This window comes from Microtus pennsylvanicus, chromosome 7, assembly GCF_037038515.1.
Source record: "Microtus pennsylvanicus isolate mMicPen1 chromosome 7, mMicPen1.hap1, whole genome shotgun sequence".
Lineage (NCBI taxonomy): Eukaryota > Metazoa > Chordata > Mammalia > Rodentia > Cricetidae > Microtus > Microtus pennsylvanicus.
In genome coordinates, this window is record NC_134585.1 from 30802903 (window position 1) to 30820385 (window position 17483).

General features: G+C 42.6%; 1 protein-coding gene across 4 annotated transcripts in view; it reads left to right on the forward strand.

Moving 5' to 3' along the window:
• The first annotated feature begins 3569 nt into the window (after positions 1 to 3569).
• Rnf149 (ring finger protein 149) overlaps positions 3570 to 17483 on the forward strand; it is a 30259-nt gene continuing 16345 nt past the window's right edge. For all 4 annotated transcript variants that reach the window (XR_012911351.1, XM_075980366.1, XM_075980365.1 and 1 more), the window contains exons 1-3: positions 3570 to 4162; positions 15980 to 16230; positions 17225 to 17293. Coding sequence is in view for 3 of the 4 variants with exons in the window: in XM_075980366.1 (XP_075836481.1) it covers positions 3712 to 4162; positions 15980 to 16230; positions 17225 to 17293 (771 nt within the window). In the remaining variant the exon portion in view is untranslated. The remainder of the gene's footprint in view (positions 4163 to 15979; positions 16231 to 17224; positions 17294 to 17483) is intronic.

Here is a 17483-nt window from a genome sequence, read left to right on the forward strand (position 1 = left end):
ACTTTCCTTGTTGTTGTGACAAAAGACCTGACAAAGGCTATAAGAGGTGCGAAGGGTTTCTTTGGGCCCACAGTTCAAAGGTGCAGTCTGTGAAGGACAGGAAGTAATGATATCAGCTGCAGGAGACAGCTAGTCACACTCCGTCTGCAGACAAGAAGCAGAGAGAGGTGAATTCTACTCTTCAGTTTGCTTTCTCCTTTTCCATTCGTTCTGGGGTCCCGGCTGGTCCCACCCACAGTCAGTTAACTCACATCTTCAGTTAGACCTTCCTGGAAATGTCCTACACAGATCCAGAGGCGTGTTTCCACAGCGAGTCTAAATCCAATCAACTGAACAAAAAGCAATAGTCATGAGTGCATAGTAAAAGTATTACAAAAAAAAATAATACAATTCTTGGAGTATCCTTCAAAGTAATGTAATAGAAGAGAAAGAAAGTTAGCTACATGTCTACCTAAAACTGATGGCCATGTGCTGGTCATTCTCGAACCTAAGTTAGGAGTGCAGAGAGCTCCATTTGTTAATTTCTCTAGTCTCAGAACTATTTGAAGTGTCCCACACTAAAACGATTAAAAAGTAAGGATAGCGCTGTTCTTTCCCTCCAAAAACAAGTGTTAGTGATAAGTTCTATTAGCCCTTCTGGGGAAAGGGAGGTGGAGCGGTACTTGGCAGTCAGTACACAAGGAGGGTCTCAGAAGTTTGAGCCAGTGGTAGCGCTTCACAGCAGGGAAAACCAGCTGAGGCGTGGTCTGGTGATGAAAAAGTATAAACCTGCCTGGTAGTGGTGGCACATGCCTTTAATCCCAGCATTTTGGAGACAGAGGCAGGAGGATCTTTGTGAGTTCGAGACCAAAACCTGGTCTAAACGCAAGTTCCAGGACAACCAAAGCTGCACAGAGAAACTTTGTCTCAGAAACAGAAAATATAGAAAGAACAAGTTAAAAACCAAGAAGTTGTGCTGCCCCATTAGCCAAGTTGACTTTTTTGAGCAAGTGTTTGATTAATCATGAATCCTTTACTGTAGAATAGTGTTTGGTCCATATAAAAAGCTTTCCTATACTCCTGGTTGACATAGGCGTGTGGAAAGAGCAACCAAGTAATCCTGGCCCTTGGGAAGACCCTAAACCCTATTTGAAAATCAGCATCAGTAGCATGAAAACAATGTGTGTATATATTGTGCTCAAGTACCATGGGAAACAGAAAGAGCTTCTGCTACCCTATAGGCAACCAAGACAGGTTTTACAGAAGAAACAGCCAAGAGGTTAAAAATTTAAGACCAATGTAGTGTTTGCCAGAACAAAAGGCAGAAGGAGGAGGTCATTCAGGAAGAAGGAAGTAATGTGTCAGCATGAAACCACAACGATGTGTTCTGGGGACTGCAAGTATTTGCATGGCTGAGACATGTCAGAGGGGTTCTAGAGCTTGTTCCTTGGGCCACAACATACAATCTTATTCTGGGTCTAAAACACAGGAAAGGTCTTAAGTTTAAAATCCTATTGGCCTCTAAAAATTCCTTCAGCCGGGCAGTGGTGGCACATGCCTTTAATCCCAGCACTTGGGAGGCAGAGACAGGCAGACTTCTGTGAGTTTGAGGACAGCCTGGTCTACAAGAGCTAGTTCCAGGACAGGCTCCAAAACTACAAAGAAATCCTGTCTCTAAAAACCAAAATAAATAAATAATAAATAAAAATTCTTTTACTGGGGCAGGGGAGATGGCTCAGAGGTTAAGAGCACTGACTGTTTTCCCAGAAAGCCTAGGGTCAATTCCAAGTACCCATATGTTGGCTTGCAACAGTTTACAGCTCCAGTTTCAGGAATATCCAAGGGCATTGGTGCACAGATAGACATGCAGGCAAAACTCTCATATGCATAAAACAAAAATAAAAGTTACTTTAGTAATGGGAGTGGGAGAACAGAGTCAACTTCAAAGCTCCTCACAGCTGGAACTCAGGCTGTGTTTTAGACCACAGATGCAATAATCCAAAAGACAAAAGAGAAGCAAGAGAGGGTTTAAGGTCTGACAGAAAACACATGGTCTGAGCAACAACAACCAGTCTCCTGTAATCATAGACCCTTGTGCAAAGAAGGAAGAGAAATGAATCAATCAGAAATCAAAGCTCTAAACTTCATTTTTCAGCTCCTTAGTGGTTTGCTTGGAGGAAATGAAGAGATGAACAAAATATGACTTCCCAAATCTCACAGCTTATTGCCACACAAAGGGAACTTTTGGCCTTTTGCTCACAGTACTTAAAAATGGAGAAAAACACGAAAGCATCTCACAGGGATCACACTTAGCAGAAGAAGCACAACCACATAGTGAGTTTTGAAATCGGGAGCTCGGTTGCTCCATCAGGAGAGAAGCAGGCCTCTGCTGGAGGGCCAGTCTAATTAAAGACTTGGGGCACCTTTATGTCAGTGGTTCTCAGAAGAAACTGGTTTAACTCATTCGGCAGAGATCTGTGAGGGTACCTGAGGCCCCTCCGAGCCAGAGGATAGTGTGAGTGTGGCTAAGTCAGGCTTGGGAGATGAGCTGAAGGTCTGTCACAGCATGCTCTCTCTCTCTCTCTCTCTCTCTCTCTCTCTCTCTCTCTCTCTCTCTCTCTCTCTCTGTGTGTGTGTGTGTGTGTGTGTGTTGTCTTCAGAGAAATGACTGACAGTGTATAACTATGCTAAGTTCTTAAAAGTGCCCAATTCTTAGGTTTATATGTATTTTGATATTCAGTAGCTCGTATATGACCAAGTTTTTCAAATGTATTTTGATATTTGGTAGCTCTTATATGTATGATGGATGTCTCACCTCAGCGGGAAGGAGAAATTTCACATATCCATTGGGGTCCAGTAAGACTTCATATTCTTCAAAGGAAGGATAAACACTTTCCAATCTCGGGAGATGCTTTACCAGGGAGCGAAACAAACCTCAGTTCTACCCAACCCTCCAAGTTTTTACCAGAGCAAAGAGTTATCATGCATGCGATTAACCATGTTAAGGGTGTTCAGGATCATTTCATGGTACACAAAAAATTACCCACCCTGTTGTCATAGGACTATTTATCAGTTAACATTTATTTTCAAACAGATCTTCCTCCCTTTTCTCTTTTGATTGATGTGGCACCTTCGTCTTCATGCAAATAGAAGCCTACGCGTTACATATAAACTAACAAAAAGGGTGGACGGGAACCCTTTAGAGAAGAGCAACAAAGAATCAACCAAAGTCGGTTAACAAAAAGCATTCGGATAACATGCGGGCGGCTTTGTTTCGTTTTGTTTTGAAGTGGTTTAGACAGCCAGGCCTTTGCTGTGTGCCTGGCGCAGGCAACTCCACCCTCTGAGAGATTTTACACAACCGCAGTCCCACGCTTGCCTGCCCGAACCACACAAATTTCCCCAGACTTGGGGACTCTAGACGTCCGGTTACACAAGACGCCTTTAGCATCTGCAAGCTCCAGCACGGCCGCCCACGGCCCCAGAAACACAGAAGCCCGCGCCTGCGCACACCTTGAGGGCCGCGGGCGAGCGGGGCCCCACCCCTTCCGTCGCCGCGCCCTCACGCTCACGCCCCTCCAGGTGCGCGTGCGCCGCGGGACCCGCCCCCGCCGCGCCACCGCCGTTTCTTGCGAGCGGCGGCCGCCTCCTCAGAGCTGCGGGTAGGCCTTGGAGCGTGCAGGGTCCCTCGGCGCTCGAGCTCTTCTTCTTCGGCAGCCCGGCCGGGCGGCCATGGCTGCGCGGCGACGGCGGCCCGCGGCTGGCGCGGGGGCCCGGGACACGCTGACGTTGCTGGCGCTGGCCTTGTGCGCCCCCGGGGTGGGCGGCGGGGCGCTCGAGTGGTACTCGGCCGTGGTGGGCATCGAGTATGTGGACCCGCTGTCGAACCAGACGGTGTGGAGCGTGTCCGAGAGCGGCCGCTTCGGCGACAGCTCGCCCAGGGAGGACAAGCAGGGCCTGGTGGGCGTTCCGCGCGCCGACGGGGACGAGGAGGGCTGCTCGCCCGACACGCGCTTCGTCGCGCCCGGCCGCCTGGGCGCCGCGCCCTGGATCGCGCTGGTGGCCCGAGGCCGCTGCACCTTCAAGGACAAGGTGCTGGCGGCGGCGCGGAGGAACGCCTCGGCTGTGGTGGTCTACAACCTGGAGCACTACGGGAACGCCACCGAGCCCATGTCGCACGCGGGTGAGCAGGCCGGGCGCGGGGCCGCGCTCCGGGGCAGGGGCGAGCCTGCTGGTTTCCCGGGTGGCGTGGAGAGGGAAGTGCGTGCCCCCACTGGCTCGGAGCTTTCCCCTCGGGGTGGGGGTGGGGAGTGAGAAGGGAAGCGGCCTCGGCAGGGGAGTAGCAAAGGACCTCCGCCGGAGGAAGGTCCTCCCGATTCAAAAGGTCTCCAGATCCCTGATCGTCGGGGTCGCCTAAGGTCGCTTCACCATCTCCCAAAGTTGGCTGAGTGGTGCCTGTGTGGGAGCGGAGGGAGATTCTTCCCCCGCTGCACTCCAGGGTCGCATTGCTCCTCACCAGCCTAAAGCGAAGGCTTGCTGGCTCTCTGGTGTCTTCACTTTGACGAGGCGTCTCTGAATATATCAAAACCTCGACTCGGGAAACCTGGGCTTGCTGGGCGCCCCCGACACATGGAGGGCGATCACACGCGCCCATTGTGTTTGGACAGTAATGCGTTCAGATGAAATCGTTTCACCGTATTCATTGTCGGGAGGCCGGTCCTTAAGCACACTGTTCCAGGGACAGCGGGTTGCACCTCAGGCAAGGATGAGTTAGCAAAATACCATCCTTGGGACAGAGTTCTCTCCAGGGACCCAGAATTTGATCGGATTTCTGGTGCATCTTCTAAAATCACCTTAGTTTTAAGGCCTCACACAGTTGACTCATTCTGAATTTCCTGTGATTACCGTTTTTTGTTTCTGCTGCTACTAAGCCAGACATCCTTTTCCTGTACTATGTGCTGTTGTTGTTATTGTTCTGTTTTGGCTTGAATGCAACGCAGAATTTATAAAGTAAAAATGACATGGATTTGACCGTTTTTTATAGACGGTCGGGAACGATGGCTATTTGATGGCCAGGAAGTGACCTCCACTTGCGGATCAACTCCAGGTTGACTCCAGGTTAGCAGAGAAACGGGTTCAAAGTTTTGGAGCATAGTAGGGTGGAGTAGGAGCAGGTGGGGAGACTTTGAAATTGCATGAAAGTAATCTGCTAGAATGGAGAAATGACTGAAGAAGTTGGGTCTTTGAGAACACAAGGTGTGGTTGGCTGCCGACAGAGGTAGGTAAGAATGAGTACAGATGTCCCCACATATGTCTCCGTGGTGGTGTTGGGTCAGACAGTTTTTGGTGCAGTTAATCCAGCGATAACAAATTGGCCTAATTGTCATTGTCCACACACTCTAGTTTCCACAAGACTCCTAACATTATAGATGTGCCCCATCTACAGCGTTCCCAAATTAGTTCTGTCAATGAAAAGAGGCCCGGGTGCTGAACCTGATTCCTTGATATTGGGTGTGTGCACTTCTAGGTGCATACGCATCTTCATGCAGACTTTTTCTTTTTAAATGACAGGCTCATCACCCTACAATTTTCTAACTCTACCCTGCTGCATTTTTTGATAATGACATTAACATCCTCCCAAGCAGACAACACTTGTTCTGACCATGGCTCAGCAACCTTGTTTATATTGTTGACATATAATTTATCCGGTCCCAGAAAACACTTCAGTAATGTTAATTAGAGTCTTCGGTGGAGGGACACTTCTGTTCCCATTATTTGCCTCCTTTCTAGCCTTCTGAGCCTGATAATTCTGACCTTTTAAAGGGAAAGTTAGCACCTTTAAAAAAATTGTGTGAAAATACACGCATCAAAATATATGATGCAGTAAGTGACTGAATCTTCCTGCAGGCCCTTTAAGGTAGATCCCTAACTCCATTCTTCGAGTAAGGAAACATACTCAAAAGCCTTTTAAATTTAGCCCAGATTACCTGGTGGCTGCATTCCTGTCTTCCCACATCCTAGATGCTTTCCGCACAATTGTGACAACCAGAAATGCCTTGAGATTTTTGCCAGACCTTAAGGGGGCAACAAAATTATCTAGCATTTTGAACCACTGATCTAAAGGAATATAATATTAATTTGGTAGCTGTGCAGTTGATAACAGGAAAGGCTGGAAACGTTTTAAACTCTGGGTCTGTAGGGACTGCAAAAGTGGAAAGGTTGTGACTCTCATGAAACTTAGCCCATTTGGGTACCAGGGAATGACAATGGCATCACTTTGTGGCTGGGCAGTGGTGGCACACACTTTTAATCCCACCACTCTGGAGGCAGAGGCAAGCAGGTCTCTGTGAGGGGAAGGCTAGCCTGGTCTACAGCGTGAGTTCCAGGACATCTGGGTCTACACAGAGCAACCCTTTCTCAAAAAATAGAAGATGAGAGAAGCCAGCTTTGACAGACTATATTTAAATTTGAGCTGAATATTTAGAGCCACTGAGGCTGTTTAGACTTAGGTTGGTTTCCTCTGTATAGTCAGAATGTAACTGAAGCTAGGAAAATCCACTGATTCAGCTGTTCTTAGTGCTGATGTGTAACACTGGATTTCTATGAAACAGGTAGGCATGTGCTTCTGAAACTGCATACTGATAATCTTCCTAAATTGTGGGGAGAATTTCTCCCCAGTTCTTTTTTTTTTTTTTTTTTGGTTTTTCGAGACAGGGTTTCTCTGTGGTTTTGGAGCCTGTCCTGGAACTAGCTCTGTAGACCAGGCTGGTCTCGAACTCACAGAGATCCACCTACCTCTGTGGGATTAAAGTGCTGGGATTAAAGGCGTGCGCCACCATCGCCCGGCTTCTCCCCAGTTCTTAAATCCAGTTTCCTTTCACTGGAATCTAGCTCTAGATAACTTTTAAAATTTAAGTCATTGCTAAAACTGAGGATTGTCTCTAAGTTGTGATGATGCTATCTCAGAAACATCAGTAAGGACTTAGAGTTATGCTAATGTTTTCTCTCTCTCTCTCTCTCTCTCTTTCTTTCTTAAACAGTCTTAAGCAGGACCAAGTATTGTACTTACTCAGAGTTGGAAATACCTAAGATGAATGCCTGCCTCTGAAGAGTTTATGGTCTGTCAATAAACATAACTTTCCAGGCCAGAAGAGTTTAAACTTAACGAATTATATGCACAGGTGCTTAGCCTAAAGGCTGGGTGTTGATGCTGAAAGGTATAGAAATTATCTTGACCAAGATAGATAAAAATAGATAGAAGCCAAATCATTAAAGTCTTAGTGTTGACCTTACTGTAGTTATGGTAGGTTAATAAGTAACACACTCCTCTAGCTGAAAGTTTGGCACAGCCTTTTAAGAATGGCATTTTACATCCTTGAATGTTATTTACCAAGTGCCAAACAATTGGCAAACGGCTGGAGAAAGGGCTTGAATTGGAAGGAGGATTTCAGAGATAGAGAAGAAATACCCAGCTAAGCCAGCCAGTTTGTTTACCTGAACATTTCTGCAGACATTTAGAAAGTTTGCCATGGTGATGCTACATTACAAAGTCTTTTAAGACTTTAAAGACAATACAAGTCTTTTAAGATCCCTGAAAATGGCCACAATATTGTAGTGATGGGATATAAGGCTTTTAACTAAAAGTTCACTGTGACTAGTTCTAAGAACCTAGTCTTGGAAAAAAGAAAAAGAAATACCCAACTTTAGAGAAGCTATATATTAAGAGGTATTCATTTTATATTGGCAAAGCATATTACATGGTCTTTTATGCGTAGTCAGTTATTGATTATCTGTGATAATGTGCTCTCAACTGATCTACAACTTTAATTTGAATTTAAAATATATCTTGGTGCTTACCTAACCAGAAGTGGCACCCTAACAGCCTCATGGAGGATGTGGTCAACTAGGACAGTTCCCTAGAAATACTGACTTTATGGACAGGTTCAGGACATTGGGGAGTTATGTGTATGTAGAGTAGGTGAGCTATAAGACTTCCATGTTGCAAAAGGCTGAAAGGTTCTGAAGTGAACTAACATGGAAAGGCTGCAAAAGAGTTCTCAGGAGAAGTATTCAGTAAATTTTCAACAAATGTATTTTCAGGGGAGGTAGTGGTGGTGAAGTTTTGTTGTTTGTGTTTGAATGTTTAGTTGGGGTCTTGCTAAGTAGCTCGTGCCTTCTTTAACTCATGATCTTTTCTTAGCCTCCCAAGTGCTGGGGTTATGGGCATGGATCATCATACTAACCAGATTTTTTTATTGATTTATTTTTATGTGTATGAATGTTTTGTCTGCATGTATGGAAACATACCACATGCATAGCTGGTGCCCATGAAGGCCAGATGAGGGCACTGGAATTGGAGTTATGGTGGCTTTTATGTCACCATGGGGGTCCTGGGAATCGCAGGGTCCTCTTCTAAAGAGCACCAAGTTCTCTTAACTACTGAGCCATCTCTCCAGGTCTTCCTGCACCTCAATATTTTTGACTAAAACCAAGTCATACAAAAATATTTATAATTATGTTGCCCAGTTGTGAATTGTGTCCTCCTCATTCACCCTAGCCAACCTTTTAAACATTTATCTAACAAGATTTAGTGCAAACTCAGCTTAAGCTCTACAGCAAAGAAGACATTCCAGATTACTTCCTCTCTACTGTAATTCTTCTTCCTAGGTCATTTCGGTTGTAGTCCTGGGAGATAAGCTAGTTTTTCAAATCTATTCATTCATGAAGAAACCTTCCACAGGCCATGCCACAAACCTGATAAATTAAACAGGTAGTACTTGTTCCATCTAATGAAGAGTGACCTATAAAGAAATGTGAAAAGATTTATGGAAGGAGGCCTACCTGAGGCTAGAGAGATGGTGCTGTGGTTAAGAGTGAGTATTGCTTCTACAGAAGCCCCCCCCCTCCCGTTTCAGTTCCCAGAGCCCATGTTAGATGATTCATAGTGCCTGTAGTTAGCTCCAGGGAATCTGATTCCTTCTGGCCTCCATGGGAACCTCACTTGTATACCTGTGTGTGTGTGTGTGTGTTTGTTTGCTTGTTTGTGTGTAACACACAAAATTAATAACAGTGACTGCAGATAGAGCTGAGTTTGCACTAAATCTTGGTTTTGTTGAGGATTCTCTTAGGGGATAGAAATGGCCACAATGTGGCAGTTTATTTATAAAAAGGAAAACCTGAAAGTTTAAGAGGTTCTGTTATTGGAACCTCAAGATCAATTATTGCTGTTAAATTAGTTTTTTTCCACCAGAAATTCAATCTACTACTTTAAATATTTCAGTGGTTCTTATCTCCTTCAAGACAATACTGAAGTAAACTTAGTTACCTTGGGAGGAGAAATGGTCCATTACAGTCATAAGTCTTAATCCTAAATTTTGAAGTTATTGTCCAAGTGCTAATCCTTTACAACTGTGTTGTTTCTGACAAGGTAGCAAGAGGAGCACAAAAAATTTGAGAAGGAAAAGGAAACCATTTTATTTTTGGCATGGGAACATTTGGAATTCTGTTACTGGTAATTTGACTTGCTAAAAATACTATTCAGTATCTTACTCAACAAGGAGGTTTATGATGCTGCTCTGTACAATGACATTGTGCTCAGCTGAAGACAAAGATAAAACAGAAACTGCCCTTAGGGAGCTGTCTGCCTAATGTAAAGTATAGAGATTACTTTGTGGGCGAGATTGTGCAAGACATTTTTTAGTCAAGCAAGAATGATAACAGCACTAAGCCCTGGGGAAGAAAAAGAATTCCAAAGGCTCATTTCTTATGCTTCAAGTCTCTATGCCACCTGTGAAGAAATTCACCTGTTTAACTGAGATTTTTCTCCCTGTGCCGGTGCAGACACAATTGTACAAAATTACTTGAGCAGATTAGTTCTTTTGGATTGGATCAGAGAGCCTGTGATTTGGCAGGAAATAAAGTTTGAGGGACTCTGGTAGATGTATGTGACATCCCTTAACTTGTGCACAACTCACTTCAGAGCTTGTACATTTTTACCCATCTGCCTTGATGCTTGTTCATCTGCCTGCCCCTTCTTTGAGAATTGTTCTTGGTATATTGATCGTGCTGGCCCTGGGGAACTCCTTTGCCCCAGTCTCCTGATTAGCTGTGAAAAGTGAATAAATCACAGGGTAGAAGTCATCACTGAGTTTTGTCAATTTAAAATAGGTTCTGGAAGCAGTCTTGCTGCTGAAACTGCTAGATAACAAGCCATCCCCAGTCCTAGGCACTGCCTATACAGGCTATAACTTTTAAAACATGCTATAATTTTTTTTCACTCTGTAAATAAACTGAGTTTACATTTTTCTCATGTTGGCTAACTTTTCACTTTCCTCTTCATTCAACAAAATGCCTGTTTTTAGTAACTAACCAAGCTAGACTCATCATCTTAAATATAAGTATTTAAAAGATTTATTTTCTTTTGAGTTTCTGCATACTGTACACATTTGACCCAGAGAGGAGTCAAACTCGCCGCATTTGTGCATCATGGATGTGTAGTACCCACAGAGACTGAAGAGGGCATTGGATCTCCTGAAACTGGAGACAGTTGCAAGTTTCATGTGGGTGCTGAGATTTGAACCTGGGTCCTCTGGAACAAGAGCAAGTGTTCTTAACTACTCAGATCGGATTCTGTTATTGTTTCAAGACCGAGAAGAGTTTGTTTCCTTTGGTTCATTAAACTTTTTCTATTCACGAAGATAAAGTGTAAATGTGCCTATCAGGGTAGAGTCCCTCTACTCCAAGCAAGATTATCCCTCATATCTAAAGCTCTTTATTGTTCTACGTGCTTATAAGTGGCAGCCCAAAGAAGAATCATTCTTAAACTAATCAACAACAACAACAAAGAAGAATCATTCTCAGAGAGCAGTTTGTCCAGGAGCACACACCTCCCCTCAGGCAGTGAACAAGATGAGATTTGAGCCCAGGTCTGGCTCTGCAACTACACACCCTATGGAAAACGCTAAAGGAATGATTACTGCCTGGACATAAGCTTTCCAACCCCAAGAACCAGCATTTCGAGGTGATGTGTAACATTGAACAACTCCCTGAAATTTTCTGAGCCCGCAGCTGTAAAATGACAATATGGCAGCTTTCTGCTTTACGCGATATGTTTTGTGATGGGTCTCCCCTGCCCCTGCACACCCCATCTCTCATTGTCAAAAAGAATGTGATGATATTGGCACCAGAAATTGTTATCAACTGGTAGTGTAGAAGCCACTTGGGTTTCAGTATAAAAGCTTTTAACCAAGATGGCAGAATTATACCATTGTTTCTATTTGAAATGTTCTGCAAGGTTCTTTTTTTATTAACAGGCCTTTAACTTGTACCTTGTCATAATGTTAGGTGTGTTATAGTTGTGTTGTAGTTGTTACTATCCATGTTTCTGGATTGCTGGATATTTTCCTGAAGGTAGTCAATACCTGCCTCTCAGTATGTCTTCTCAGTGACAGCGGGGTCATTATTGTACATGTTGAAGAAACCATAGTTTCCTTTAGTTAGGCTCAAACTGGTTTCAGCATCATCTTGCAGACAGAAGCCACCTTACAAGGGTGCCCTTCTGGCAGTTCAGTAAATTCCTGTGGCTAAGATGATAGTGGAAATCACCAAGATAAAATAGTACATGTTTTGTTTTCACCAGATGAATGAAAAAAATGAGAACATGCCAGGTGGTGGTGGCAGCGCACACCTTTAATTCTAGTACTCAGAAGGCAGAGGCAGGCGGATCTCTGAGGTCAAGGCCAGCCTGGTCTGCAAGAGCTAGTTCAGGACAGGCTCCAAAAAGCTACAGAGAAACCCTCTCTTGAGAAAAACAAACACACAAAAATGAGAGCTTGATGCCCTATGGTATGGTTGAGGAGATTTATTGTAGATATGAGAGAGAGAGCACAGCCAGATATATCTGGGTTATGAGAGGAGAGAATGGGGAGAGCAAGAGAGGAAGAAGAGAGAGGGCAAGCGAGGGACCAGAAGCAAGAGGCCCAGAGCGAGTCAGGAGGCCAAGAGATCAAGGAAGACATGTAGCCAGAGTGGCTAGGTTTATAGAAACCAGACAATTGTCCTCATTTACGTATGTCCATCAGTGATGCCACAGTTCGCTGCGGTAACAGACTGTAGGCTCCTGCCTTTTCTTCAGGGAAAGAATGTGATTTTTTTAAAAAAAAAAGAATTGTTATTTGTATATGTATGTTTTTGCGGTTTTATGAGTTTGTGTGCACCATATGTGAATAAGTGCCCAAAGGGGTCAGAAGGCATCAGATCCCCTTGAACTGGAGTTACAGTAACTGAAATTACTACAAAAACAATGTGTGCTCTTTTCTGCTAAGTCATCTCAACCAACCCTCAAGGTGTGTTGTTTAAAATCTGTTAAACTGAGACTAGAGCTAGAGAAAGAACTGATTTTTTTGAGAAGCATTACTGCAAAACTTGTTCTCTTCTGGAAGAAACTACTTTTTTGGTACCACTTGAAAATGGTATCTTCAAATGGTCTGAGCAGTGATATTTGGGGAATGTCATTGCTTATGTTTGTGTTATTTACTCCACACCAGAATTTCTATCGTCGTTTACCAAGTAAATGATGTTTATGATATCCCCAAACCTAGGCTTCTTAATTCTTTTATCCCTATCAATATGCCTTGAGTGTGCTGGTGCTGCCTGCAGCCTCATCAATAAGGGAGCCTAAGGTGTGGGCACAGTTAACAGCCAAAGCTGGAGGCACCTAGCATCTTGAAGACCTGCTGTGTATCTCTTTAGCTCTGTCTTGCAGCCAGTTCTTCATGCCTGCTTCCCACCTCTCATTGTTAATGGGGACTGAAGCTGGGGTCTCAAGCATGCTAAGGAGTTTGTCTCGTTCATATAGCATGCAATAAACATATTTTTAGAGAGGGTAGTTGGGTTTAAATTCTGCCTCTTCCATGGTAAGCACACATTATATCACTAAACGGCTTCCCAACCCCTAAACACTAGTCTTGTTTATCCTTTCTCACTTAGATTGGTTTAACTTCAACTGGGTTGAAAACTAACTGAAGGAAAAAATTCGGCATACTGTTGGTATTAATAAGTGGATGTTAAACTTATTTTCCCCTGGTCCTGGAAGTAGAAATCAGCTTTATGCCTGGTAGGTGCGCGCTCACTGCTAAGCCATTCCCCTAGCTCTAAACTTTTTTAAAGCAAAGAAAGTGGTAAGTACAGTTACAGTTTTCAGTTAATGTCACCTTATTTTGGTTTCTGTCCTTGAAACTTTGGGAAGGGGTTAGTGAAAAAAATTCATGAGTTTTCTGAAAAGAAATTTGTTTTATTTTTGCCAGGCATCGTAATGCATATTTAATCCCAACACTCAGGAGGCAGAGGCAGGAGGAATTCAAGGCCCGCCATGAGACACTGTCTTAAAAAAAAAAAAAAAGACACTCAACATTCGAAAAAAGCCTCACGCCTTTATGTAGCATATACCCTAATAGAGAAAGAAATAAAAAGACTGCCTTTGTGTTTGTCCTCTCTGCATGTCCAGTCACTTCCTGAACAGTCCGAAATACCTAAGTTCATTCGTTTTGGATTCTGTCTTACTGACGTGGGGCCGATCTCATTTAGCGGTCCTGGAGTCTGAAATTATCAGAACATCATTAGGATGCTTTTGACAGTAAGAATCCTTATTATTGACTTTTTTAAAAGATTTTTATTTTTTAACTCACTGAAGGAATTGTAGAGATGGCTTAGTAGTTCAGAGCACTGGGTGCTCTTCCACAGAACCCAGATTCAGTTCTCAGCATCCACATGGCTGCTCACAGCTGTCTGTAACTCCAGTTGCAGGGCATCTGACACCCTGTTTGGGCCTCCACAGTCACCAGACACATATGTGGTTCACAAACATGCATGTAAACAAAACACTAATATGCATAAAGTAAACATCTTTAATTAAATTTTAAATCACTGAATAAGAATATTTTTACAAATATTCTGCCATGTTTATATGTGAATACATGTAAGTTTCTGAATACAGTGGTCTCCCATACAAGAGTAATTCATATTCTATCTCTCCTATCTCTCCCTCTTTCCCTGTCCCCTCTCCCCTGCCCTGTACACACATACACAGTATACAGAATGCTGACTTGCACATATTATTGCCAGTAGAATATATGAAACTTTTACATTTTTGCTAATGAGTTACAGATAGCTGAAAACATGTTTTCATACATTTAAGACTCATTTGTTGGGAGATGACTGCTAATGGATAGACGTAGGATTTCTTTTTAAGTTGATGGGATGGTACAGAATTAGATGGTAATGCTTATCGGTCTTTGTTTTTAGAGACGATTTCGCTGTGTAGCCCAGGCTATCTTGGAACTCGCTCTGTAGACCAGGTTGGCCTGCCTTTGGCTTCTGAGTAATGGGATGAAAGTTGTGCGTATCACAGCCACATTTCTTAACAGTCCTCTAGGTGGATTTTTCTAATTGAATTTCTAATTCTCTTCTTTCTTCTGGATTTTGTACGCTTTTTTTTTTTTACATATTTAACATCTTAGATTTAGTTATTTATTTTGGCATGTGTTGTGAGAAGAAAATGTAGATTTTTCCCCCAGTATCATAACCATTTGCCTTTATCTGTTTTTTTTTTTTTTTAAAGCCATTTCTCTTAAATTGATTTCTGTTATCATTTGCTATCCTGGGTTTATTTCTGTGGATGTCTTCATCTGCTGCTACCACACTGTTTTAATACTTTTAACTGTAAAGACTAGTCCAGCTTTCATTGTTTAACAAGTTTCCCTATGTGACTTGCAGTATTTTTTTAATTTGTTGATACTTTGTGGTTGCTATATTAATTTATACCTAGTCATAATAAAAGTGAAGCTTTATTTGCACCACCACCCCTTTTTTCTCTATTCCTCCCTCTTTTGTCTCAGGGCTGCTCCATGTCTTCAAAGGATTAATAATAGTAGTGATCACAAGCTTAGCAAGGTGGCTCATGCCTTTAATTCTAGCACTGGAGAGACAGAGGCAGGTGGATCTCTGTGAGTTCTAGGTCAGCCTGGTCTCTGTAATGAGTTCTATGACATCCAGAGCTACATCATGAGATAAGATGCTGTCTCAGGGCAAGAAAAACAAATGGTAGTAATCACAATAGAGTTCTCATCTTCCTTAATTTTTTTTTTCCCTTTTTCTTTCCTTTTTTTTTGACAGGCTTTTTCTTTATAGCCCCTTGGCGGTTCTGGAACCCACTCCGTAGACATATTCCCTAATTCTAATGAGCATGTTTGAAGCAGTTTACATTCATATTCATAAGTGAAATTAATCTGTATGATTCTTCTGCCTTTTATTACTATTTTGAGTTTTATAATCCTAGATAGACTTTTTATAGTTCTGACATTTGAACCCTGGACCTTGTGCATACTACACAAGTACTCTACCATTGAGCTACATGGAGCTCTCGGGAGGTAGGTTTTTTTGTGGGGGCGGGGTGGCTGTTGGTGCATGACAAGGTCTCACTGTGTAGCCAGGCTGACCTTCACTTACTGTGTAGTCCAGGCTTATCTTTAAACTGAAGTCTTCTGTGTCCACCATGCCTGGCTTAGAGAAAATTGTTAGTGTCCTTTTAATTAGCTATGAAACAGTTTAAACAATACCATTAGTATTTTGTGCTTCTTAAAGGTCTGATGCTTCACCTGTGGGTCTAAATGGTGTCCTGGCTTCAGTCAGCCTGTTTTCTCTTTAGGAACCAATTTTGGCAGTTGATGTTTTTCTGAAAATTACTCATTTTTGTTGAAGTTTTCTTTTTTTGGTTTTTCAAAATAGGGTTAACAGCCCTTGCTGTTCTGGAACTTGCTTTATAGACCAGGCTGGCCTTGAACTCACAGAGATCTGCTTGCCTCTGCCTCCTGAGTGCTGGGATTAAAGGCGAGTGCCACCACCGCCCAGCTTGTTGAAGTTTTCAAATGTATTTGATGTAGTAATGAACATACTCTTAATTTTATCTAACTTTTGCCTTTGTTCATCTCTTTGTTCTGTGCAGGAACGGGAAATACGGTTGTCATTATGATTAGCTACCCAAAAGGACGAGAAATTTTTGATCTGGTGCAAAAAGGAATTTCAGTAAAAATGACCATAGGGATTGGTACTCGTCATATGCAAGAATTCATCAGTGGTCAGTCTGTGGTGTTTGTGGCCATTGCCTTCATCACGATGATGATTATCTCATTAGCATGGCTAATATTCTATTACATACAGCGTTTCCTATATGCTGGCTCACAGTTTGGAAGTCAGGTAGTTATGGATAACTATTCATTTTAATTTATTAATTCAGTTTGGTTCATTATAAATGATAGCTCATCAGTATATTTTATATACTACTTGAAGTTACACTTAAGCGCACTATTTTGTTTTGTTATTTAAGTACTCGTAACTTTGATAAATTTTTTAATTGGAATGTATTTTTAAGTCTAGTTCACTTTTTGTACATTTGGTTCCTATAGGTACCCGTACCCTCTTTGTCTTTTTATAGACAGAGAGGACTAGCAGAAGGGCATGTGACAGAAAGAGCATATGTAACCCTGTTTTCTAGCTTGACATAAAGCTGAGGAGCAAAGGGGAGCTCTGTCTGCACTAGAGTAGCTGATAAGCCATTTACCTGAAGGCAAACTCTTGAGCAGAGAGAAGAGCTAGAGCTTCCAGTAGCACACCCAGTTCTATGCACAGTAGGCAGGGCTCTTGGAGACTGTTGATGGAGAGGGGGTGGTGCCTTCTTTCTGAGCATCGTTACTTTCATGGCACATGTTTAGAGTGCTAGGAGTTTCCAGTTCTACTCCAACATCAAGAAAAAAAAAGGAGTGTTCTTTTCCAGATATGGAATTAAAAGCAGCTATTCCTGAACTGGGGATATAGCTCTGTGGTTGGGTACTTGTTCAGCATGTGTGAGACTCTAGACTTAATTGCAAATAAGCAAGTAAGTAAATGAATACATTCTTAGCTGGTCATAGTAGCTCATGTAATCCTAGTGTTTCAGAAGCTGAGACAGAAGTTGTTTTGAGCTCAAGACCAAGTAGGGCTTTAGAGTAAAGCATTAGTTCCAAAAAGCAGGGAGGGAGAAAGAAAAAAATAGTAATTCTTACCAAGTAGCTTATATGTTATATATCAAAAGTTTTTTCTAATTTATTTTATAGTAATCATTTAACTTTTTTACTAATGAAAACTTTTGTTTACATTGTATTATGTGGGTTATTTTAAAAGACTACTTAATAATACTGTTTTCCTCCCCAAGAATCATAGAAAGGAAACTAAGAAAGTTATTGGCCAGCTTCCACTACACACTGTAAAGCATGGAGAGAAGGTAATACTTTCATTGTGCTTTGGGGTTCAGACTGGAGGATGTTTATGTGTTTGAGAAATACTTTCTTTCCAGTCTACTCTTCAGCAGTGACAAGCATGTGAGGCTTTGCTAAGCCTTCATACGTGTTTCAATATTTTAAAGAAAGGCTGACAGGGGGCTGGAGAGATGGCTCAGTGGTTAAGAACATTGC